At 37.4% G+C, this 27993-nt stretch overlaps 1 protein-coding gene across 4 annotated transcripts in view; it reads right to left on the bottom strand.

Moving 5' to 3' along the window:
• BCAS3 (BCAS3 microtubule associated cell migration factor) overlaps positions 1 to 27993 on the bottom strand; it is a 1245307-nt gene that overhangs the window by 667381 nt on the left and 549933 nt on the right. For 2 of the 4 annotated variants that reach the window (XM_063455132.1, XM_063455152.1), the window contains exon 17: positions 16947 to 16991. The exons of the other annotated variants lie outside the window; for them this stretch is intronic. In XM_063455132.1, the coding sequence (XP_063311202.1) occupies positions 16947 to 16991 (45 nt within the window). The remainder of the gene's footprint in view (positions 1 to 16946; positions 16992 to 27993) is intronic. 4 annotated transcript variants of the gene reach the window in all.

Below are 27993 nucleotides of genomic sequence, written 5' to 3'. Positions count from 1 at the left end.
TTACTCTGGTTTCCAAGTACATCTTGGGGCTGTTACTTTTGCTCAAAATCCAGAGGATGTTACTATTACCCAATTTAATGATACTTATTGTATCTACCTAGGAAGGATGAAGGCATGCTAGGATTTGAACCTGTAACCCCCAATCTAATTTAAGCTTATTTGTGTTGCTCACTGTCCCTCACACCTTTATTATGGAACAAAATAATTATTATAGTTTACATTAGTTACATTTAAAATATGACTACAGTGCATGGGTATGCAAGAAAATATCCACAGATAACGTACTCTTAAATTACCAACAATGCCCAACACACTATAATAGAATGTGTTTACAAACAATCTGTTACACAAACCAAAGATGTATTAGATGATCCACACTCTTTCCTTTTAGCAATTTGGGAGTTGTAAGAAACTAACTTAAAGGTTGGCCAAATGTAAGAACTGCATGAACCTGTGAATGGTGATGGAAAGCATAATGGAACAAGGAGTGGAATTTTGTCAACATGAAATAGCATAAAATATAGAACAGAAATGGAAAAAAAAAGTTGAGAAAAAAAACACAACAGAGATAAACAAGACATAACATAGTCTAAGGATGTATTTATAGATCAAGTACCAAATGTATGGGAGAACTTGGTCCTAATGGCAGTAAATGAAGAGGCAATATTTTTTGTGGGACTTCAGAATGGATCATAACCGAAACTTATTATGGAATGATACAATGAGATGCAATTGACATTTAGAGAGTGTTCTGCTATGTCGGTAGAGAGATTTGGTCAAGATGTTCCTTACTTTGATTAAATTACTTTTGAGCAAATCCATTTGGCTGAAATGATGAGGAGCTGAAGGGGAAATGTAACCAATTAGAGAATCATTGAAGAAAATTTAAACCCAGATTTGTTAAAAGAGATGGCAATGTGTCTCAGAAAAAGAAAGCAGGGAAGTCAACAGGAAGTCGGTAGGACCAAAACATCAGGCAGGAGCAGAATAGAGAAGCGATAATTTATCACCTTAGTAAGTGTGGTTTTAGTCTGTTGTTTTGGCGGTGGTGGTGCAGATATTTAAGGGTTCCATTAAGAGTTAAAGGAAATATGGTACCGGTGGTTATGAATAAACAATAAACAGTACTATCTATATATAGGACAATTGCTTATCTTCACTAATGCTATTTGGTGACTGAATAGAAAAATACATATTTCTTCATTATATGGGTTAACAATATTTTCTGATGCTTTTTCTGCTTTTGGTTTATACAATTTGAAATATACAACTTTTTAGCTTACTTTAGTCAAAATATTTACAAAATATATATTTAAGGACATAAAAAGGCCTGACTCAATTATATTTCTGCGTATGCTACAGCCACCTTTTACGCTACTCATCCTTAACCCCTTAAGGACACATGATATCCCTTTTATTCCAGAAGTTTGGTCCTTAAGGGGTTAAATAAAAGGATGGTTCTCAAATCAGTCAGATGAGAAATTGAATCTTAAGGTATATTATTTGGTGCCCATAAGGCTCATATTCCCATTAAAGACTTATGGGCAGTCTTGTTTCACTTGTGACCTTCTGCACTTTCTTCCCCTTTAAACTGTCAACACTTACTAAATTATTTCCAATGTTAAAATCAAAAGACAGGCTAGCCATCACTCCTAAAAATAACTTCAATGGGGTATTGTGCAGGTCAAAGGACTTTCAACAAACCTTAGGATTTACACAGTGCTTTTGATGGGAATAAAATAGTACATTCACAAGTGCTCTCTTACTGGAATACCATTCTGATCAAAAGCCGCAATCAAAAATCACTTTAATTAACCTAGATTTAGTTTAAAAAAATGACACTGAAGTTTTACGCATGTTTCCTGCATAGCTAGTGATAAATAAGTAAGCCAATAAAAACTTGTAAATGTTTAGGTACACTTAATCTATTCTAAAATTTTACATTTCCAATTGTATTTTTCCGTTACTTCATCTCTTACAAGAATTTAGGCAATATTTGACACTTTAGAGATTTATGGTATACTATTTTTGTGTAATATTTCAGACATGTTTAAAGGAATTTTACACACATACACACACACATATATATATATATATATATATATATATATATATATATATATATATATATATCTCCAAGAGGTAGCAGCACTCACAGACTTTAAAAGTCCAATCTTTATTTTGCCAAAATTTAAAAAAACGATCAGCGTTTCAGTCCTACATGGATGACTTTCTTCAGGATCAATATGACATCTACCTCTTTGGATATATGAATACACAAGACTTGGTACATTAGCACCCCGGTCATCAAGGGATATCTAAGCGTGAGTGCAAGAGTCTTTTTTATTTTATATATATATATATATATATATATATATATATATATATATATATATATATATATATATATATATACACACACACACACGGATACTGGAATGCTTGGCTTTTTACAAGGTCAGCAAGACAATAAGAGCCTTCATCAAGAACTCAATGGGCAAGTGGAAAACAATTCTAGAAGTCAATTCGCAACTCTTAGCCAGATCATCAAAAAGAGTGGATACGGATACAGGTTCAAGAGTGGAGTTACCATCAGTCACCTACTCTACATGGATGACATCAAGCTGTATGCCAAGAATGAGCGGAACATTGACTCACTGATCCACCTAACTAGGATATACAGCAAGGACATCGGAATGTTGTTCGGACTAGAGAAGTGCGGGTTGGTGATAGCAAAAAGAGGGAAGATGATCAGGACATAAGGAGTTGAAGTTCCAGAAGGCCAAATAGAAGATGTAGAGAACAGCTACAAGTACCTGGGTGTACCACAAATGCATGGCAACCACGAGGAAGAAGCAAGTAGGATAGCAACATCCAAGTACCTCCAAAGAGTCAGACAGGTTCTGAAGTCCCAGCTCAATGGCAAGAACAGGATCAACACATATGCCCTACCTGTCATCAGGTACTCAGCTGGAATAATAACCTGGCCAACAGAAGAACTGGTCACCATGGATGTTAAGGCTAGAAAACTACTCACTATGAATAGAGGATTCCATCCGAAATCCAGCACCCAGAGACTGTACACCTGCCGGAAGGAAGTCAGGGCCTGTCAAGGCCACAGTCCTGGATGAAACACAGAGCATCCACAAGTACATCACTAAGATGGCTACAAAAGATGAACTGCTTAGGAAATGCCTGAGACTTCAAAAGATAGAGGATGCGGAAAAAGAGGCAAGACAAACCTCTCCATGGGGTGTACCACTGGCAGATAGTGGATCTGGCTCACATGACAAAATCCTACCAGTGGTTGGAAAAGGCAGGACTGAAAGACATCACTGAGGCACTAATCCTAACAGCACAGAAACAGGCACTCAGCACCAGATTGATAGACCACACCAGGCAAGACAAAAGGTGCAGACTGTGCAAAGAGGCCTCTGAGACAGTCCAGCACCTAGTAGCCGGATGCAAGACGTTAGCGTAACAGCATACACAGAGAGACACAATCAAGTTGTTGGGATTGTGTACCGAAACATCTGCAAAGAATATGGATTGGACCTGCCAAAGTCCAGATTGGAGATACCACAAAGGGTAGTTGAGAATGACAGGACTAAGATCCTGTGGGACTTCAAGATCCAGACAGACAAGAAAGTGCTGGCCAACCAATCCGACATCGTGGTGGTAGACAAGGAACGGAAGATTGCAGTCATGGTGGATGTAGCAATACCCAGTGACTATAACATCAGGAGAGAAGAAACATGAGAAAGTGGAGAAATACCAAGGACTGAAAGAAGAACTAGAAAGAATGTAGAAAGTGAAGGCAGTAGTAGTCCTGATTGTGATAGGAGCATTCGGGGCTGTGACTCCCCATTAGGGGAGTGGCTTCAAAAGATTCCAGGTGTGACATCTGAGATTGCTGGTCAGAAGAGTGCAGTTCTAGGAACAGCTAAGATATTGCGCAGAAACCTCAAACTCCCAGGCCTCTGGCAGAGGACCCGAGAATGAGGAATAAAATATACCACCCAGGAGGGGTGAGAAAATCAAATATATATATATATATATATATATATATATATATATATATCACAGTTCTGATTTGAGGAAACATATTAGTCACATCTTCTTGAGTGGGTTTTTGTTTGTATTTTTTTTAACATTCTGACTGTGGGTAAGCATTAAAATAAATTTACATGACAGTTTTACATTTGGTGGACTCATTTAACAAACCGTGATGCACATATGTATTTAATATTTGGCGGTTTTATAATTTCTAAGAATATTAATGGAACCATTAAATACAGAATAATGTATTTTTGTTCTTTATCTAGTAAAAATCATACAATGTGTACATTTAAAATGTTACCAAAATACTTGGAGTATTATGCAGCTTAGTTTGTTAAAAAGCATGTGCTAAAATAAACGTGAAAGCACTGTGATTGCTATGATCATGGTATTATATAAAATAGATCATGGTGTATGTAATGGGCGGTTATACCAACAAGTATGAATTAATTGTAGGTAACTTGAAATACCAGTATTTATTCTTCATTATATTCTACTAAAAAAGAACAAAAATAGTTTTGTTTTAAAAGCATGGTTGAGTAGACTTAAATGTATTTAAACATTAAAACAAGTTTAAAGAGTAATTCTGTAGCAAACTTATAACATTGGAGTATTTCTATGAACAGTCTAATGATTACCATGAAAATGCATCTACTTTTAGCACTTTACTCCATAATTACTATATAATTCATTATTTCATAAAAAGGAATATATTAATTAATCATGTACTGTTTGTTTTTAACTATATTGCAAACTGTAGTATCTCTGTATTCTAAAACAAATGTGAACACAGGTAATTTTGTGTTGTTTTTTTATGATGCTATTTACTATATTTAGTTTACTAGTTTCTTTAACATTAGGCATTGTCTCACATTTTCATGACCAAAATAGATACACACCTTTTCTAGTGAACATATGCTCATTACAGAATACAGACAATGCATGCTTGTAAACATGCAAACACGAGGGTTACACAACATGCAGGATCATATTATAACATGCAAAACATGCACACACAACATATTACAATGATCGTGCAAAAGGTTGTAGACAAGATGAAGGCACCAAATTGTCTTTTCTTTTATTATATATTTTTTTCTTTAGCCAGCAAAAGACCATGGATGTCACATACCTCCCAAGTGTTCCTATTTAGGAGGAACAGAACCTATTTATTCCCCAAATCCCTTTGCCCCTCTTTCTATCTTAATGTCCTACGTCTGTAGAAGTTCAGTATTCTTGGTGTATCTGAGTTTACACCAGAGTTACACTGCAATAATATAATATATAATATAAATCAGTCTGTGTACGTAAGATACATTGTTCTTATTCTAAATTAAATTTCAATTGCATAATTTGTTATTAGCCAGTCCCCAAAAACGTCTCAAAATAGTTTCACCCCTGGCGACACCAACACTCGCACCCTTAAAGTATCCCTCTTTGTTCATTTGAAATGTTGGGAAGTATTGCATCATATATTTTTAAATAAAAGCTAATAGCAATGTCAATTTAAAACTGCAGCAAGCAGAATTAACTTTGCACTGGATGCCATAGTGACTGCTTCACTTTTAGATCTTTTTATGCATAATCCTTTATGAGCTATCATGTTGCCTGTTATTAAAAATGAAGTAAAACTTTAATACGATATCAATGAAGGAAGTCATTGGCGTGAAATAAAGAAATGAAAAGGTATGTGCCGCTACCCCCAAATAAAGGGAAAATAAATAAAAACAAATTTGATAAAAACTAATGAAAGCCATAATAATCAGCAGTGACAGAAATTGTAGCTAAGACATCTCTGCACTGGGCTTCAAAAATGAGAGGGGGGAGAGCAAAATTGAAACTGGAGGTGCATGGAGGCAAGAAACGCCACGTCAAATTTCCGACGTGACATCAAGGTGCTCCACCTTCACAGGGTTTCAAGAAGTAGCGGGAGGATTAGATTTGGCACAGGGTGAGGACGGCGCCATTTGGGGTATACCAGAGGTCGGACTCCGGAGTCGCATACTGGCAGCGGCAATGTAAGTGGAGTCTGCTTGTTGGCTAGTGGGGGTGTTGGGATTTAGTAGAGGGGGAGGACTGGGATTTAATATATGGGGGGGACTGGAATTTAGTAGAGGGGGGGGACTGTGATTTAGTAGAGGGGGCTTTTTTATACTGTACTTTTCAAAATAAACCTATGTTTCTATGAAAATTAAGGTTTGTTTTTTTTGCGGCCCACATAAACGTAAACCTTGTTTATGTGGCCCATGCTAGACTTTGAGTTTGTCATGCTTGGTCTAGTGAGTAATTTGTTTCCTGCTTCTTTTGCGACATTTTTTTATACCCATTTTCATTAGTTTTTATCAACAAATTGTTATTTTCCCCTCCCTTATTTGTGGTAGTGGCACATAACTATTTTTTTGCTTTATTTCATATTGGTGAAGGAACTCATGATAATACATGCTATTGAACCCTCTCTTCTTTTTATCAGTACACATTTATTTCCTGATAAAATAAGGAAATATAGGCTACTATACTAGTATATTGTAATCCTACTTTTCTATCGCCACTCCCTCCGACAATGTTATTGGTGTAGTAAGAACAAGAAAAGATCTCTTGGGAATTAAAAACCTAACTTAAAGCATGCATTGCATTTAAACTAGCAATGCACATTTCAGAATACTAGAAACCTGTTATGTATTTACATCAGAAAGGCCAGTAAATTATGTACTTGACAGATTCCAAATACAAACTCAGTCACACAAATAATGTATCCCATGCCTGTAAAATATCACATAACTATTTACATTTATTGACAGTCCTTAAATTGGTTAGTTTAGTATGTGACAAAATATACTGCCAAATGCATGGTGACCATATCCACCATGTTTTCTGGGACACATATAATTTTGTCAAATTTATGAAAACACATAAAACCAGGTTGTCTTGCAGTATGTATAAAACATATTATGCAGAGGGTGGGGCCTGGGCATCATGGCAGCTGGCTGCACATCGAGTGAGCTCCAAGTAGGAGCCACAAACTCTGGCTAATTTACCGAAAGCCAGCCCGCCACAAACGACTCCACCAGCTTCATACCCACAACCGGAGACCTGGGGGCAAATCTAGAGACTTCAAGCAACACAGCGACCCAAACTCCACACAGAGACCCCACTGTGGCCTATCGTCGCTGCGGGGCGGGTGAGGCGGCCGATCACCAGCTCAGCGCGGCGTTGCAAGACGTGGAGTCTACCTGCTCTGTTATATCCTGCCCCCCCCCCCCGGACCGGTGGGGGTTATCCCGGTCCCCACTCGGCCCACTAAGCCTGCTCCAAGCCTGTACCGAGAAAACCCGAAAGCCACGCGGCGCCTTCAAGATGGCCGCCACACTGAAACCAAAGCACAGCCAAATAAGCCTGTCAAACCAGAGCTGGAAGGCAGCTTTTGATGCCTGGTTCGAGGCAATAAGCAAAGCCTTCTGGGACCGCCTTGCCAAGCGGGGGCCCTTGCTCACCCCTCCTGAGACGAAAACCATCTGCCAAACAGCGACTGATGCTGGTGCCTCTTCTGGGCTGGGGGCCCAACTGGAAATCTCTCCACGCCGTGGGCCGCATACCTGCGGGGTAGACGGCCACCCAGAAATCCTGGACACCCATAATCCCGTCAATTGGAGAGGGAAAATCCATGGACCAAGGGCACTGGCGCCCTCTACAACCCAGAGCCAGGGACTCACCGCGCTGCGATGCGCTGACAACCAGCCTACAGCATTTGCAGGATAGCCTGACTTCCGGCAAGCCGGAAAGGGGGACTGATACACCCGAGCATGGGATGGACTGTCCACTATGGCATGCATGGGGTATCCGCTGAGACAGCCAACACTGCCTCCTCTGCGCCCCTCTTGTTGCCTGGCAAACGGACTGATCCAAGACAAACCTCAAGTGAACACTGACAGCTCTTACCAAGTGTGTGGCATATATGATCTCCCATATTACAGAAGGCAATGTTGGCTTGTTAACTAAATGACACTAGATGTTTATTTTAAGCTTAAGTATCAGCCCAGTGGGCCACATATCTCGGCAGTAATCAGTTAGCTTCTAAGATCCTAATCATATGTCATAATAGCATACTGCCCTAGTTCAAAGAATCCGCTATCTTGATATTTTACTCATGTTGTTCTCCATGTCCAGCTAGCCTATCACTATGCTTACACGCATGCATGCCTACAGCTAGGACAGGAAAGACAGACGAGTTACAAATAAGAAAATGTCTCTCATGTGCCCAAATGTTTTATATATATATATATATATATATATATATATATATATATATATGTATATGTTGATTAGCTTGTGGACTGCCGTTGGGGCACCTCAAGCATGTTGTACACTTCTGCACAGCAAAAATATTAAATAAAAATAAATAAATTAAACATATTATGCAGGTTTCTTCATTGCCTTATTGCTTAAATGAACACTATAGCCTTAGGAATACAAATATGTATTTCTAACGCTATAGAGCGCTAGTCACCTAAACGGCGACTAGGGCCCCTTCCGCGGTGAATAAATGGTAATTAACCATTAACCTTTATTGAGAGCCGTACTCCCTCGGTGTTGGTGACCTTTCTTCCTCCATTGACGTCAGCTCCCGAGTCGAGCCAAATGCGCATGTGCGGCCAGAGGTGTGCGCGCATTCAAACTCGCCCTTAGGAAAGCATTACTCAATGCTTTCCTATCGGGATCTTTTTTGATGCTGGAGGTCCGTGAGGATGCCCAGCGTCAAATAAGTGCGATTTACAATGTGTAAATTGCGGAAGCGCCTCTAGTGGCTGTCAAAGAGACAGTTTCTCTGAAACTGCTATGTTTTCAGCTGCATGGTTAAAACTAGGGGGACCCGGCACCCAGAGAACTGCATTGAGCTGAAGTGGTCTGGGTGTCTATAGTGGTCCTTTAATCTTATATTTCCTTCTGAATTCTATATACTACAGGACTACTCTTTTTGTGTGCTGCCTATGCATACTTGATATGTACCCCTGAAAACATGGTGGAGATCTGGTCACCCTAGTCAAGTTCCACATATTACTGACTTCATATTACTAACATTGTTCAAATTCATATTATGTTTTTTTTTTTTTGGCACTTACAGGAATACTGAACCTTCCACAGTTTAAAACCTATGCCCCCCCCCCCCCCCAAAAAAAAATACAAATAAAAACTTGCCCAATCAAATATAGTGATCACCCAATAGAATGGTTCTGATAGGAAAGCATTAGATTAATGCTCTAACTTCCTCATTAAGCTGAATTAGTTAATGGTCTAGAGCAGGGGTCAGTGACCTATAGCACTCAAATTGCGTGTCAATAATGGGTGTGTGTCAATGATGAGTGTGTTGGTTTCTGTGTGTTTGTGTATCAGTGTTAATGAGATTCTGTTTTTGTGTAGAAGTGTAATATAAGTGTAATATATTAAAATATAAATGTGTATCTATTATAAGCATACATTGATTATATATATAAGGGGAAATAAATTGCATTTTTACCTGTGTAGCCAAAAAATGTTGCACTGCCCCTGATTAGTAATATCCATTTGAACCAAGTTTGGATCACAATCATCGGCTGAGTGTTAGCTAATGGCTTTATCCAATTAATGTCACCCAAAAGCAAACCACATTGATATCGCCAATATCGGCATTAGTGATACTGGACAGCAAGAAAGCAAGGGGCTGGGCCACAGTGCCAAACCATTAAATCTTTCTTTTACACATATCTCAGGGGCAGGTGTTGGTTCGTTTTGGCACCATAACCATCACAACAAGCTATAGTAGTTATGTTGCCTAAAGTACCCTTCTAAGCCTCACAGTGTTATGACTTCTACTGGTAACAATGTAAAAACGTGTTAGCGATACATTATGACATGCAAACTTTATAAAAAGGTTTTTTTAATTTGTTGCTATGTACAAGGGTCTAAAACGGTTTCTTTTGGAAAGTCCCATGGTTGAATCATCTGGTTGCAAGCTATTTTATCACAAAATCTGCCCTATCTGTGCTCCGTTGCCTTAATTTGTTCCGTATGATCATATATATTCGAAAGTTACAACAGCAGATATCCAAAATAACACTGGCAAAAAAAAAAAAGAGAAATAGAAAACAGATTTTATAGCCAATTATTTTGGGGTCTATCCATAAAGACATGACCACGTTTAAGAAAAAAAAAAAAAAAAGTAGTTCTTAAGACAATGCCCTAATATGTAAGGACATGTTTGGAGAATAGCTGGTTTGATCCAGTAACAAAAAATATATTGGGGAAATTAAAGGTTTTTTTGCTTTTGTTTTCTTAAGTAGATACATTTCCATTTGCCTTTAGATCATTGGGCTCTATAGAACTTACCTTTTTTCCCAATGCTGGAATAATTACCTCACTGCAGACTGACTTCCGTGAAGGCATCAATTTGGATGTATCATAAATGACACGTGGCAGTAATTGCTACAATCTGGCAATTCAGTGCTTCTCTTTGCATGCTGATGCCATACATGAAACAAATAACATTTTTTTTTTTAAATATAATTGTGGTGGGAGGACCTAGTGGTTATCTGCCTGACAGACAATAGTAAGGGTGGACATCGCAAAATATACAGTCATGTTTAGGAAGCATACAATGAAAATAGCAAGTCGCTAGCATTTGTGTAATTTTCATTTGTTTATTGTAGACTACTTTAAAATAGTACATTCTATATATATATATATATATATATATATATATATATATATATATATATATATATAATGATTGTAAAAAAACTGGATCCGCACAGAATGGGTGAATAATCCAGCCAATTACACTGCACTATTCATCTATTAATTTCTCATTAAAGCTGATTAAAAAAGTAATTAATAAAGTGACTGGCTGTAAAACAATTCTTTAACGGTTAGTCACTAAAGTGAGAATTTAAAGTTAATTCAAAGAATTTTAAATTTAAGGCCAAAGTAAGTGAACGGATAGCATAGCTGAACTGACTGGCTAGAGCAAACGGACCCTTCAACCCGGCTGTTTTTAAGGCAGTGCATAAGGATCATTGGAATTAAAATCCCTTCAAGATGTTTGCACTTTACATACCCAGATGATATACTTTTCAAAGTTATAATTTTTTTTACTTGTTGCAAATGTACTTCTCCAAAAATAAACTTGTTGCAACTTCTCCAAAATAAATAATGGCTTTTTGATGGCACTTTAACCCAACAATTCTCATATTACCTACAAAATAATTGCAAATTAACATTTTATTAAAGGATGTGTCATGGCCCCCATGTACTCTCCTTACCCAAACCTCGACTTCCACACGCTTACACATGTGGGCATCATTGTGCCAGGTACTGATATATCCAAAATGGCCACCCAAGTTGTGTCATCACATATTTATGCAAAACAGGTGTCAAGGCCCACATAGAGGCAGAGGTGATGCAGGGAATTTTTGCGTGACTACTGGACACTGGGATTGTCCTGTCTGTATAATCTAAGTGGTAGGGGAGTGCCCTACCTCACACATTTACCATAGGCCAGATCCTGATTATAAGACCCCAGAGTACACCTGGACTAATGCTTGGTTATTCAGATGCTGTTGTTGCACAGATTAGTGTTCTGAATTGTGTGGGTCATGCCGGCATACCCTTATCCTGTCCTCCCTATTCCTGATATACTACTTGATTTCTGGCTCCATTTCTGGGCTAGGGTTCTTTATTTATGTATTTGATTCCTCCGTTTAAGTTCATTAACTTCGGATTTGACAGAATATTTAAATGTTTGATCATGGTATACAAATTGTTCAAATGTTTTATTGTATTTAATTTGTGAGAAAATGGGTTTGTACACCCACAAAAAATAGTTTTTAGTTTTATTTTAAATTATAAAACAGGTTTTATATATTATATATTTATTGACAAAACAGATTTTGCATAACAATTGGAAAATGGTTACTCTGCACATAGAATCTGAACAAATGACCTCAGAGGAGCGATCCTCTCCCTGAAAGTCTGCAAAAATAGCATGTGTGCAGATATGCCTAGCATTACAACCAAACCACTGCACAATGGTCTACTTCCAGTCTCCACATATCCTCTGGTGGGACATCAGACAGCTTCTTCAACTAACGCTCTGTGAATGCCCATGAACAACATGTAATAATCTGTCAGATTTCCATTCACCAGGCTGTCATAATCACAGTTCTTATTAAAACCTTAATGAAAACAATATGTTCTGTAGAGCAAAGCAAAAAACATTGGTTTTCTCTACTGCTATAATGTCTATGTAGACACATTAAGATCTATTTTTTTTCAATTCTCGTCAGCTGCCATGAGAATCAAACTGACCACAAAACAGTCTGGAGAAAGCAACCAGTGATTTAAAAAGCTAGTGTATTGCACGCATTCCTCATTAAGGTACGCCATTTAATCTCGTAAAACGCCAAAATCAACGCTGTCTGACAACTCATGTCACAGTCATAGGCCAACGGGTCAGGGAGAAACATTCAAACAGAGCATGAGTTCTAAATAAGGACATACATCTACATATAAATGGTCACAAAAAGTACTCCACTGTATCTACTTATTCTCTATGTGAAATAAACATTCAAAATATACTACCGTTATATCGAGGAAAGTATAGTACATATATGTATATTTATATTCTTTCTTAACCTGTAGCTTATTGATGGATTATGTCTTCTGTACCAATGTCTGAAAAGCAATATATACCTAATTGTTAGATCCATGGCTTTCTGCTTCTAAGACTCTACAGAAGCCAGATGTTTGTTTCTGGACCACCGGAGAGCATCAGAACCTGGTGGGGACCCATGTCAGATGGAAAACGGTTGCTTAATGGCTTTCCCCATATTTGGAGACCCATGTCAGGGTATGCCCGGCATCATAACCACTACAGCAGGCTATAGTGGATATAAATGGGATAACCCTTTAAAGAAGATCAGTTAGCAAAATATTTTTGCAGGACTTGCAAGAAATGTAAACATCTGCTTACATTTTGTAAATATGACTGTGTTTTTGGTGGGGGTGCTGCTGAGGAGGAGTTTATTGGAACCCAGTGGACCCCATATATGTTTTCACAAACGACTTACTCTTGGAGGGCACCAGGGGTCTCTTGGCACCATACCAACCACAGTGAGCTGTAGTGGTATGTTCCTTGGGATATTCCTTTAAACTGAAATGAAAATGTACAGTCAATGCATTCATCCCAGTGCTATTTTGAAGGAGAAAAAAAATAATTCTAATGTCTAGGTATGTAAATCCTTATATAGCTGTTTGGATAATGCATACTTTTCTACATTATCTGTTCAACCTTGGATCTCAATGATAAGATACAAGAGATGGACCAACCCTACCGAGCCCAAGACTGTATACATAATGCAATAGTTCACTTCCTCATTACCCAAGCCACAGCAAGGGAGCTGGGCTTTAGGTGCTAGGAGAGTTAGTTTTTACTCAAATCACTCAAACATAGTTTGGTCAAAGACTAAACCATACAACAATGTCGGATGGCTTTCCACAATGACTCTGCACCATGACTCTGGAGCAGTCATGGTGCTTAGAATGCCCCTTTAATATTTATTTAGTAATGTAACATTTCTAATGTTCACTTAAAATAAAACTCCAAATTTCACCGACCTATATTTTGTAAATGATTGCCGTTAGAATAGATTAATTAGAAATCTAATTTAAACAGTGTTTTTTTTAATATTTTAAATAAAAAGATGGGTGGGGTACTGTCTTGCAGTTGTTTAAAATGGGGCTTACTGTCTATACTTCTGTGCACACTCACTTTGATTAAAGTGGCTCTATTTCTTAATATAATCTTTATGAAATACTCACATTGACTGCGTTGACACATCATATTGACACATGGTCTATGAAGGCTGCAATGGTCTTGTAGGATGCTCCATAGACCTCAATCATGCAATCTTGCACTTACGGAAAAGTGCAGCACTGATGCAGCTCCTGACAGAATAAGTGGAGATCTTGAAGCTATTGCAATGAGCCAACACTACTTAAAATGACTTGATCAGGATGACCCTAATCCTGGATAAAATTCTGACAGATTCTGTGATTGTTGAAGAAACAATGTAGTATCCTCCTCGAGCTGAAGTAATAGGTTTCAGCTAATTTCTCCAATGATTCTACAGTATCCAGTTTATCCAGATTATACATGTTTGTATTCCTAACGCTATAGTGTTTCTTCAAACAAGTAACTATAATGCTTTTATGGCTTTTTATCCCAATATTTGACAAGTATGATTATGCTTTGTTGGGTAAAATTAAATAACTTTAATTACAATAATAAAAGGACAACAAATTGCTAAATTGGTGAGCTATTAGGATGTGTTTTTCACATCATAGAGAAAGCTCCTCTTGTTATAAAAGCTTAGAATGTTATATGCCATTCTCTTTTATCTGTGGGGCAGGAAGACACTTGACGAGAAAGCACCATTTATTATGTTAATATCCTCAATGCTTTAGAAATAACTGGCGTAAGAATGCAACCATTGGTTATATATTGTTTACTTTCTATGATCAAGGTTATAAGGTATACATACTAAAGGAAAGAAAATATAGTAGGGTCTTCTCTAAAGGGGATCCAAGTGGGAAAAAAACTTTAAGGGAGAAGAAAAGATGAATTGTATTACATATTGTTATGGTTTATACTTTCATGTTTCACTAAATCAAACAATTAAAAATACAAATATCTCACAGATTTAAGATGCACATATTGTCATTTGGATAAGAAAAAATAGTAGGCAAAATAGATATGAGAAGCCCTCCAAACTCCTATATACTGTTTGCATGGAAAAATCCTTTATTAGGAAAAGGAGGAAAAAGGAAATCTCTCCAAAACTATTAGAAAAGAGACTGGGAATATATATATACATACACATATGCTAGTAGTTATAGTCTCATATATATATATACAGTGAGGGGAAAAAAAGTATTTGATCCCTTGCTAATTTTGAATGTTTGCCCACTGACAAAGAAATGATCAGTCTGTAATTTTAATGATAGGTGTATTTTAACAGTGAGAGACAGAATAAAAAAGAAAAAAGAAAATCCAGAAAAAGGCATGTAAAAAAAGTTATAAATTGATTTGCATGTCAATGAGTGAAATAAGTATTTGATCCCCTATCAATCAGAAAGATTTATGTCTCCCAGGTGTCTGTTATACAGGTACCAAGCTGAGATTAGGAGCACTCTCTTAAAGGGAGTGTTCCTAATCTCAGCACTTTACCTGCATAAAAGACACCTGTCCAAAGAAGAAATTAATACATCAGATTCCAAACTCTCCACCAAGGCCAAGACCAAAGAGCTGTCCAAGGATGTCAGGGACAAGATTGCAGACCTACACAAGGCTAGAATGGGCTACAAGACCATCAAGCAGCTTGGTGAGAAGGTGACAACAGTTGGTGTGATTATTCGCAAATGAAAGAAACACAAAATAACTGTCAGTCTCCCTCGGTCTGGTGCTACATGCAAGATCTCACCTCGTGGAGTTTCAATGATCATTAGAACGGTGAGGATTCAGCCCAGAACTACATGGGAGGATCTTGTTAATCTCAAGGCAGCTGCGATCATAGTCACCAAGAAAACAATTGGTATCACACAACGCGATGAAGGACTGAAATCCTGCAGTGCCCACAAGTTCCCCTGCTCAAGAAAGCACATGTACCGGCCCTTCTGAAGTTTGCCAATGAACATCTGAATGATTCAGAGGAGAACTGGGTGAAAGCGTTGTGGTCAGATGAGACCAAAATCGAGCTCTTTGGCATCAACTCAACTCGTCGTGTTTGGAGGAGGAGGAATGCTGCCTATGACCCCAATAACACCATCCCCACGGTCAAACAGGGAGGTGGAAACATTATGCTTTTAAAGGGACGATTGACGGGGCCATGTACCATCAAATCTTGAATGAGAACCTCCTTCCCTCAGCCAGAAAGTGGGCGGGTATTCCAGCATGACAATGGCCCAAAACACACAGTCAAGGCAACAAAGGAGTGGCTCAAGAAGAAGCACATTAAGGTCCTGGAGTGACCTAGCCAGTCTCCAGACCTTAATCCCATAGACAATCTATGGAGGGAGTTGAAGGTTCGAGTTGCCAAACGTCAGCCTCGAAACCTTAATGACTTGGAGAGGATCTGCAAAGAGGAGTGGGACAAAATCCCTACAGAGATGTATGCAAACCTGGTGGCCAACTACAAGAAATGTCTGACCTCTATGATTGCCAACAAGGTTTTTTCCACCAAGTACTAAGTCAAAGGAGTCAAATACTTATTTCACTCATTGACATACAAATCAATTTATAACTTGTTTGACATGTGTTTTTCTGGATTATTTATTTATTTATTTTTGTTTTTGTAAATCTGTGTCTCACTGTTAAAATACACCTTCCATTAAAATTATAGACTGATCATTTCTTTTTTAGTGGGCAAACGTTCAAAATCAGCAGGGGATCAAATACTTTTTTCCCTCACTGTATGCTAGTAGTTATAGTCTCACTGTGCAGCACACTCTGCAGCACTGACACAGGAAGTACCTCTAGTGACTACCACTGGAAGTGTTACTAGGCAATAAACACTAATGAGTCCATGCTGATTTATTCCTAATTAACGCCGGCTCCTACATAGCTGGTAACAGAACTAGCCTAAGATTCCCAGCAAAATTGCCATGAGAGAGATTAAAAACAACAAACAGTATTTCATGTTTTTTTTTGGCCACTTAAAGGTGTAAGTATCACTTTGTAACAATAAGGTGCCTTCATCGAGAGATCAACCCACACACTTTCAGACACACTGTAAAAGACAGTTATTTCATCAGTACAGAACATAAAATATAGGCATGCTGGGGATATGTCGAGAACTTACCAAGGAGCTTTGATGGAAAAACATCCTGCTCCAAACAGGTAAGGTCTTCACGTGGGAAGGGAAAAGGCAAAACATATTAGATAAAAACTCACCATCAAAGTACATCAATTTAAGTGTGCATAAAAGTGGTCATAGAAAATGTACATAGTTGTGCCAATCATCATCTTCATCATCTAATCCTTTTTGCTTCATGTTTGAACATAATATTTCAGTAAGTAATGAAAAAGCATTATAAAAAAAAAAGATAGAAAAATTTTAATGGAAGCTACATATTTTTACAATGTATATAATATGATATTCTGGATATTTGTCTAAACAGAGAATCTGATCGTATGATAACTCAATTCACAATAGAATACTGGGACATTAGTTTGTCATAGGTGTTCACACATTTTTTTTAACACTTGCTGAAAACATACTCCTATCATATAAAACACTGATAATATATTGGGTTTGTATGGGTGTATATATACATACACACACACATACAAATCAATGAAGGAACACACTCAGTGGTCTTGTACAATGTGTAATTTATTCTTACTTATGTAGGGTCGACCAACGTTTCAGTCCAATCTACTCTACATATGTAAGAATAAAATTACACATGTTACACCTTTGTGGGTGATTGGCAAGAATATTGCAGCACAGTGCTATTTCAATGCTGTAATACAAGTGCCAAACTATGGAAATTATGTACATATATATATACACACACACACACACACACACACACAAATAGAACAAGATAAATCCCAATGTATCCACCCTGGTAAAATAGTTTATAAATAAATAAATAAATATACACATACATACACACAGTCATGGGAAAAATAAAGTACACCCTCTTTGAATGCTATTGTTTTACATATCATGGCATAATAACATGTGTTCTTTAGCAGGTCTTAAAATTAGGCAAATACAACCTCATGATTTAATTAACAAAAAATAAAGACAAAATGGAGAAGCTATGTTTTTAAAAAAAAAAAAAAAAAGTACACCTTATGGTTGAATAGCTTTTAGAGCCACCTTTAGTAGCAATCTCTTGAAGTAATTGTTTTCTTTATCAGTCTCTCACATTGTTGAGGAGGAATTTTGGCCCACTCTTCTTTACAATGTTGCTTCAGTTCATTGAGGTTTGCTGGCATGTATTTATGCAGAGCTCTTTTAATTTTAAAGGTCTGGACTTTGACTGAGCCATTGCAATTTGATTCTTTTATTTTGTGTGTACATATATATTGTGCGATATAGTGTACACACACACACACACATATATATATAAATATACTATAATAGCCATTTTTTGTGACAATGTGACATGTAAAAATCTTTTTACAAAGGTGGTGGTAAGACTTAGGTTGTAACTCCCATTTAATGTTAATAAAAGCAAATCAAATTCTCGATATAACCAATCATAAAACATCCCTCCCCCCATCACTAGAGGATTTGACATTGTAAATCTGTAGCAAATGGAAAGCAAGATTCAAAATTCAATTACTGAGAAGTAATATTGTAATCAGTTTTTTTAAGAATGAGATTTTGATTGTATTTTTTTAGTTAATACTTTATTACCACTTTAAGTAAACATGATTCAGGACTATAAAAACCAAAATGTAGGTGATGCACACAGGGAAAATAAAATAAAAAAGGTGAAACATGTTTTAAGCGAGAAGGATTGAGAAGCAAAAAAAAACAAAAAAAAAACGTACTGTCACAAGATTGTGTGCATTGAAAAACGAACATGCAAAAAAACTGTGTAAAAGAAAATCAAGCTTTTTTTCTAGACGATAGAGGTTACATTCCATACAAGTGTTCACCAGCTATTTGTATGAACCTATATTTTTTTTCAGTTGTTCGAATAATATTACATTGCTATATTAACAAGTGTTGTCAAAATAAAAATGTGCACCGTATTTGACTGTGTAAATTCAGTTTCACATTTTTTGTTGTTCAAATACAAATATTAAATGACTGATTTAATAAGTGTGAACTCTTAACAGTGAAATAAAATAGTATGTATATAAAGTCAAATTTCACTTTTAATTATAAAACACTGTTTACTTCATTAGAATATACATGCATACATGAAATTGGGATTTTTGTCAATAATAATTAAGGATTTTACCATGATTCGCCCTGGATACAAATATGACATGTGAATAGTGTTTGCCTAATTCAATAGTACTAATTTTATGAACCTCACAGGGGGGAATAGCAAGTTGAGCTATAACTGCAGTTGAGCTAATTGATTTCCTCTTCATATTAAATGCTGGGATTATAAAAGGCATTTCCCTCAACTCATCTCTACAGTTTTATTTCCCTAAACACGATAATGGTTAGTTTACTTTATATATGTAACTATATGGGGAAGGAAAATAAAACTATATATGAGATTTTCAAACTTTAAAGCATTAACTACTTTTGGCTATACTTTATCACATTTGCTTGATAAAGCAATATCTTCCTGGTGCATTTGTGAAATGGGCATAGACAAGTGATAAGACAGCCTATCCATGCATTGACAGAACCAGATGGCCATGCTTGACAACAATCACGAACCAATGTCACAATGAATGGGTTCATGAAGAACTATTTTAGCAATTATCAAAATGGCATTAAATTAACTACAAAACAGATTTGTTTTTTCATGTTAGCTTGCAACAGTAGAACTGTGCAACATAATTTCTTTTAAACTAATATTAATGGAATCAATTGATGCTTTTTCCCCCATTATCCTGTGGACTTAGAGGGACATATAGTCAAATGTACCTCAGTAGGTTCCCCTTCTTGGGCTAGATAATGACTAGATTGCTCTGTCGAGCATGGTGGCAGAAAAGGAGAAGAGAAGCACTACTGAACAAGACTAATTCCCTAGTTATATTAGACTAACATACTCTCCATAAGAACATGATAAAAACAAATAGGGGCCCAAACAATGAAACCGTGAAACAAGAAAACCAGGTGAAAACCACTCCACCCCCTACACAAGCTTAACATTTTGCAATGTATTAATGACTAAAAATGGATGCATTTTTTGATAGAACAAAACCACAAAACCACCAATAAAAGTAATACATTTTTTGCAATTCTGCAGATCTTTTTTTTTTTTTCTTTTTTTCAACCAAAAGAAGGGTAGTGGGTGCTGGTCAGCCTTGCCATAGTGTAAATATACTATGCAAATTTTTACAATTCATCTCCACAATATATAAACAATTGTCTAGGTGAACAAATTTCTGAATAACTCATATTCTAAATATTTGCTAGTTATCTGGATAGCTCAATGTACATACACATGGAAAGAAGTAATTGCAATAACTATAATATTTTTCATGACAAAATACATAACTCAAATTTTCCTTGGGTTTAAAGGGACACTTTAGTCACCTGAACAACTACAGCTTAATGTATTTGTTCAGGTGAGATCTATAGCTCCCTGCAGGCAATCTAATGTAAACACTGTATTTTCAGAGAAAATACAGTGTTTACATTGATTGATAGGAATACCTCCAGTGGCTGTCACTCAGACGGCCACCAGAGGGACTTTCTATCATGTACGGCCCTAAAAAGGCCCTGTACACGTCAGACGTATTAAGATACGTCTGACGTGTGCAGGGGAGAGAAGGCACTGTGTGCGCGCCTTCTCTCTCCAGCCTGTCAGAGAGGAGAAGGGGCGGGCAAAGACCGCGAGCTGAGCTGTCTGTCAGCTCAGCTCGCGGCCGCGCACACCGCACACATGCGTGGTAGTGCACTCAGGACTTCATAGGGCGGCATGAATGCCGCCCTCTGAAGTATGTGCGCTTGTGCGGCGAAGCCGCGCATGCGCACAAGGGAGCAATGACGCTTCCAAATGGAAGCGTCTGATTGCTCCCTGCTCGCGCCCGCCTATTTTGTCATTTTGACGAAATAGGGGGCGCGTCTTCACAAGGCTCCCGGCGCTGGAACCAGGTGAGTAAAAGACTCTGCCTGGAGAGTCCCTTTAAATATATATGACTATAAATAGGCTTGACATTTGGCATAGGGTCGGAGCTTCGGAGGAATGCAGTGGATACTCATTAAAGGAACACTATAGGCACCTTGACCACTTCTTCTCAAGTGGTATGGGTGCCATGTCACTGTTGTTCATAATAATGCCGGGATATGAAGTTTATTCTGAGTTTATTCTTTGAAATAGTCTAGATGTATATAAATGTCTATAGTGCCGTGAAAAATAATTTACGATGCAGTCATGAAAAAGTGGGCTTTTCACATTTTTAAATCATATAATTTTAAATTATGATTTTGAAAGCATAAACTACCCTGTGTTAGTTAGGATTTCCTATAGTGTTTTTATATCCCACCTTCTCTAGACTGTAAGTTCTCATCAACCTACCATCCATATCAAAATCTGTAACCGCTTGTCTTGTTACATTCACCCTTAAGAATATTGTAAAGTACTGCAAAATAAGTTGGTGCTAATAAATGCTAATAATAATATAATTTGCAGCATGTACTTCCTCCTCCTGCCAACAAGACAAGAGTAGTGAATACCTCAATGAAACAACGGTAACATCTTATCTGAGTATGCACTGGTCACTCAAGGATAACTGTGATACAGTTTAAAATACCCAACCTACTTCTCAACACGTTTTCAGTGATCACAAAAATGGGTTAAAAATCATAATGAAATTAGGAGTTATCCGCCTTGGGGGAAAGCAATCATATTTTAAGAAGTAATTATAGATTGATTAGATAGAAATAATGCTAATATGTAAGGACACGTCACATCATTTCCTAATCACAAATTCAGTATTTTTAAACTTATGGCATAGTCAATTGATTTAACCAAGGTAATAGTATGTTTTACACAATTTACTTCTTTTTAAGCGTAATTAATGATTTCATTCATTGCTTTCATAGGGCCATGTAAACAACACTATTTGTTTTCAATGCCGTGGAATATACCATAGAATGAAAGATCGCAACTAGGGTGAAAGGGGTTAAGATGGGAATTTGTCTTACTCCTTTCACAAGAGACCTAGCACTTCACATCTACTTACAGAGACAAAGAGAAAAAGCCTCCCTCTTATACCTTTTTAATCTGTTGCAAATAGTTTCTTTGCATGAAGGGAGAATGAGCCATAAAAGAGAACAAGAGAGTGGGAAAGAAAACAAATCCAGGATGCAGTTAGTGATTACAGCACTGCTCCAAGGACTAAATTGCAAACACACAGCCAAAATATAAAACTAAATAAAAAAAACAAAAACAAATTTTAAAAAATAGCTTTCCAAGGACTTGAGATGGCTTGAAAGCCATATTTTAGCTTCTGTGATCACAGCTTTGTTTTATGTTAATGCGACTCTAATGGCTGAATCTTTGCTCCAGAGCTGTATTTTTTGTAAGTCTGCCCCTTTGAAAAGCAGACACTCATAGCCAGAAACAAGAAATGGGCAACGCACCAAGAGCTATCCAAATCTGGCCTAACTTGAACATTACTGTTTTCATGCAGTAATTCCCCCAGCTGTGCCTCTATTCACACGCTACAACTGCTGAATAACACAAGCACTCAGCACCATCAGGTAAGTATGCTCTTTGCATCAATTGTTTAGATTGTGTGCACATGGTGATGAGCTCTTGTTGCAGAATCAATGAAGCCATTAGTGAGGTATTAAAGTATGAAAATTAGCAATATTAAGCTCAGGGTAACAAATAATATTTCAAAGAGAAACGGCATGATTAAAAGTTGGGATTTCAATAAATGTATTATTATAAATAACTGTTATGATGACACAAAGTTTGAGAAACCAAAAAAAAAGGAAAAAACAAACTTGCAGAAAGAAGCAAGGGTTATGAAGATCCTTTCACTGAGTAAAACAGTTCATGTAGGTTACAAATATAATTTTTTTTTAAATGCAAACTTGTTACTTGTGGTGGTGGTGGTGTTACCGGAGGTTCATTGATTTCACATGTTTGGGTCATTTACAGCAACATTTTACTGAAGTTCCACACATGGGGTTAAGAACTTCTAGAATATCATATACAGCTAAGTCTTTAACCAAAATGCTTAGCATCATCCTGCGCTTTTTCATGTTTTTTTGAAGCAGTGAACTGTAGATATAGTGACAATGAGGGTTGTAAAGTACTGGTTTTCTTTGAAAACTGGATTCTGGGTATTGCTGGATGGCCATCCAACATGAGCTGCAAGATGTGTCCCTATCCCTAAAGTAATATGTTTAAGATTTGGGAACACAAATCCAGAAGACAAATGCAACCACTTACATTTCATAATAATTCACTCACAGTCTGTGTTTTTTTTTTTATTTTGTTTTCTACGGTTGATCATATCTTTGCCATCCTACATAGTCTTTCAATTTTGAACATTAGTTGTCTGCCCCTCTACTTTTACTGTTCCTGCACTGGCCTTTCAACTGTATAACATCTCTAAACATCTGTTTGGAGGTACATTTCCAGTTAGTCCTGTCAATGCAACTAATATTTTGTTGGTTACTAGAGTTGGGTGGAAACTTCCTGTTCTGCCTTATGGGGATATTTTGCCCTCACCAGTTCATCATATGGCATCAATGGGATCAAGGAAATTTGATTCAAGTGTAGTACCCAAAACACAATGAAATAAGTGCAGTAACAAAACCCGCTTGGAATGAGCAAGATTATCAGATTCTTCTTTCAGGTGAAAAGCATGGAGACTGTTTGAGTATCCTATAAGGGTGCTACTTGTTAAATAGAATTATAGGGTCTTTGTATATTTTGCCAAAAACAAACAAACACACCAATAGTGATATCAACACTCCCTATACAGTGTTCTGGGGGTTCAGGGGTGGTAAGGTTTACTTACATTAAGTTGTCCCTCGTAGCCACTGCAATCTCAGTCCGGATGATTCTCTTGAGTTCCTGTTGCTTCATCTACCAGGGCCCCAACTCAGTGCTGTACGCCAACAAATGGGTGAAAGTACCACACTGAAGTCTCCCTAGACAATGCCTTTTTACTCACAGCCATTGCTAGTGGCAGCTGAGTTAATATGTATTATGTGATTCTACTAGAAGTAGTGCATTAAAAATCATTACTTCCTATATATTGCTATAGTGGTTATGGTGCCAAGAGTGCCTTGATGCCTTCCACTGTAAGTAGTCAAGCAGCTTGACTTCTTTCCTGGGGACTGCCTTAACTCTACTGAGTACGGAGAGCCACAAGCTCCCTGTATTAAGTTTTGCTACGCAGGGCTCCCTCAGTGGCTATATCGGTTATGGTGCTTGGTGTACTTCTGAAATGTATTTGTAAGCCGTGATTTATCCCACTAACTTTCAGTTTTCCTAAACATTTTCACATAAAACAAATCATTAACAACTGTGCTTTATGTTTCATTTTTAAAAATGTAATTTTAGCATAGAAAAAAAAAACATCAAAAAAGTTTACGGAGGATATTAAATATATGTAATGGGATGTGGATAGCATCCAGCAGCTTGTGCATTAAGTGAGCTCTTACTATTTACTGAAATAAACCCACACATTTAATGATTTGAGCATCTATAACATTGCAAATGAAGTCCTTACTTGATAAAGCACAAATCGAAAAAGAAAACAAAAAAAAAAAAAACAATGGACATGTTGTTTTAGTGTCTTACTATATAGATTTTGATTTACTTTATTTTCCCTATTTTAATAGAAATGCTTTAGAATTGAGAAAGGGAGGATGTCCCGAAAGCTTGCCATTCCGAAATTATATCTAATAAAAAATGAATTGTAATATATTGGCTGTTGCTTTGTGTGTGTGTAGATAGGTAGATAGATAGATAGATAGATAGATAGATAGATAGATAGATAGATAGATATGTTGGCATGTTTTATTATGTTACTTACGATAATCTTTATCTATTTTATTTCCCTCTCCTTTGAAATTTCTTTACCACTTAGATAACAATAGGGGCGATCTAGAATTTTGCTACACACATATCTGGTGTCAAATCTTTAATAATAAAACATATTTGAGTTTTTTTTTTTGTTTTTTTAAATATACCTTTTTTATTTAAATAATTATTAAAAGACTCATCTAATGAAAGCAGGATAAAAACACTTTTTAATAATGAAAATGTATTTCCATAAGGGGTTAGAGTGGTTTCATTTTCATCAACTATTTTTTTTTTTTTCTGCATTATTCCTTAATCTTTATATTCTTATTCTTATTGTTATTGCAATATACGGAAAGTGTTCCCAATCTCGTTGCAGAACAAAAGAGCCTGGAAGATATTAACTTCTCCCTGAAGAGATAAAAAAAACAAAACAAAAAAACTTCAAACAGATCCAGAGGATGTTCTGAACAAGTAGTACATATAGGATGGGAAAAATTAAAATGATAAAATCTATGCCGAGATTCAAGATCACAGGCTATTTTCTCCCCCTGTTCTGTGAGTAAGGATAGAATTTCACTTACGGTACATAAAAGTCTAATTACCTCAAAAAGTTTCAGAAATGTCCATTCTTTATTGAGCTGCATTGTACGTTTTGCTTTTAAGGAGAAGAATGCCATTGACTCTCACATTTTGGAATGTCACTGCATTCAAGAAAAATATGGGCAACAAGAAAAGTGACACCACTACTTCACACCATCTCCAGAGACTTGCATGACAAGGGACCACAGTTATCCTTTGCAAATCATTCTAGGATCAAAGGATAATTTAAGGATCACCCTGTTATATTAATGTTCTGCAATCTTAATACAAAACAAAAAAACATACTTTGCAATGAAATATACAAACAAAATGACCACATGGTTCGCCTGTTGTGCTTTCGACTTCAATTTTATTAAATCTTGCAATAACTTCAGTTTTGTTCATGGTCAAACCTGGAAATTCTAGTTTTAACTTAAAGAGTCATGTTTCTAACCTGTCTTCTCATGCTCTGACATTATTACTCAGTTTAACTCCCATTTTAGGTGACTCCAAATCGTTGCAGTTTACCTATCCTTTTTGATTGTTTGTTTGAGATTATACATAGAATCCCACCAACCCAATATTACCTTGAAGAGAAATATCCCATATCCGCAAGTCTCCCTTAAGCCTAAACCAATTAACTCCTAATGTTTATTCACTGGCATCAGTCGAGCTCTCTGAGCCAATTATATATATATATATATATAGTAATCTGGAATTGTGGGAGGGGTTAACCCGACTATTCTATTTAAGCCCAGTCAACCTCCTTACCTGGGCCGTTGTTTATCTCACCCACCCTGGGCCGTTGTTTATCTTACTTCCCTGGTGTGCCCTCTTTATTATCTTTTTTATTTACAGGGGTACTTGAACTTTGCACCACAACCGACTTTGCATTATTATGGCTTTTGTCCCCTACCACAAATATTTATTATGGATAATATTATACATTTTATTAAACTTTTAGAGCAGTACAATGCAAGTTACCATCAGAGTCCCAGAACAAAAGTTACCACCACAGATTAAGAAAAAAAATAAAAAAACAAGTCCTGTAAAACAACATAACATCAATCAGCTCACCACTAGAAAACTAAGACTCAAACCCTGTGGTGACAGTTTTCCAGTGAACTTTGGTAATCGTATCAGTGGTAATCTTGTCCGGTGGTCTATAATCATAATATGATATGATATGATAATATGGTGCTATGCCATATTGGGGCGGAAATTCAGGTTGGAACCCTCTGTAAGTATAGGTGTGGGTATGGGAATGTCTTCCTTATGGTATATGTATGATGTAGTCCATCTAATTCCAGTTGTGACACTTGCTTCCTAATGGAAATTTTCAAACACTGTGCAATCATCCAAAGTTCCCACAAATGCTTCATGTAACCGCTCTTATTAGGTCTGCTGTTGTAGTAGCAGTCAAGCAGGTCTAGGTTCTCACTTTGTGTCAACGGATGGCTTGTTCCAGTAGCTCATTGTCATCAGATTGCCTTGGCTCCCTAGCATTTGATGCAGACTTTTTTTAATCAGAGTCAGCAGGGCTCTCTTTGTTTATTGTTACTCTGTGGCAAACCCAGCCACTTCTGACTTATATGTATCGTATGTTGTCCATAGGCTGAATGTATACTGCAAGTTGTTACCTGTGATAATGCTATGTACAGCCGTTCGCCGTACGAATATGGGATCCCCAAGTAGACCACACCTTCACCAGTCGTGTGGCACCAAGTAACCGATTGCACTCCGGGTGCAATCGGTATTTAAAGGCTCTCCTTGGTGGCCGCCGATCGGCTACCGACCATGCGGCGGTCGGCCATCTTGGATCCTTTGTCTCTGCAGCGGTGTTCGGTCGTCGAGAGCCTGGAACCGAAAACGGCTACTCAATGATTCGAACACCGCTGGACTTCCAGAGCGGTGTGGAGTACCGCGTTTAGTACATTATGTGCCCCATACATATTCGGTACTTTTAGACCGAATTCCCTGTTTGGATGTATTTTGTGCGGCGTTCGGTTAGTTTAGCTGGGATCGGAGCGGTATTCTCACTAAATGTGCCCACCGACCCCAGCTATCTACCGAACGGTCATTCATCTAAAAGCGAGCTGTAATGGATAAACTACAGATTTCTGTATAAATTGTCGGTTTTGCTCCACGAGGGGATAATCCACTTAATCGTCCATTTTAGTGGGAGTATCCCCCTCGTGCAGCAATGCCTGTTGGGATAATTGCAATGCCTGATGGGAGAAATCCCCTGTAATAACTGTAAGGAAACCCCTTGCACGGGGAACTGCATAAATACGGAAGTCTGTGAATAAAGCGAGTTAGTTGACTCCCAAACTGTGTTTCGTCCGGTTATTGGGAGGATGGGGAATATTGCCGTGCTTTCTGTCTTGACTGTGGATTTCCTGAGGATACCAACGGATATCGTGGACTAATATACTGCGTTCCGTTACAATTGGTGGCAAGCGACGGGATCCGAACCTTACAGCCGAAAAACAGAGTTCGTGTAACTGGAACTACCGAACGAGGAAAGCAAAGGCAATTCGTATGGAGATTGACTATACCATACTGAAGCGACAGACGTTAAAGGAACTACTGGAAGCCAGAGGGAAAGTAGCCAGCAGCAAAAAC

The sequence above is a fragment of the Pelobates fuscus genome, chromosome 1 (genome assembly GCF_036172605.1).
Source record: "Pelobates fuscus isolate aPelFus1 chromosome 1, aPelFus1.pri, whole genome shotgun sequence".
In the NCBI taxonomy this organism is placed as follows: Eukaryota; Metazoa; Chordata; class Amphibia; order Anura; family Pelobatidae; genus Pelobates; species Pelobates fuscus.
The sequence above is the reverse complement of the archived record's forward strand: the minus strand, read 5'-3'. Positions and strand labels throughout refer to the sequence as shown.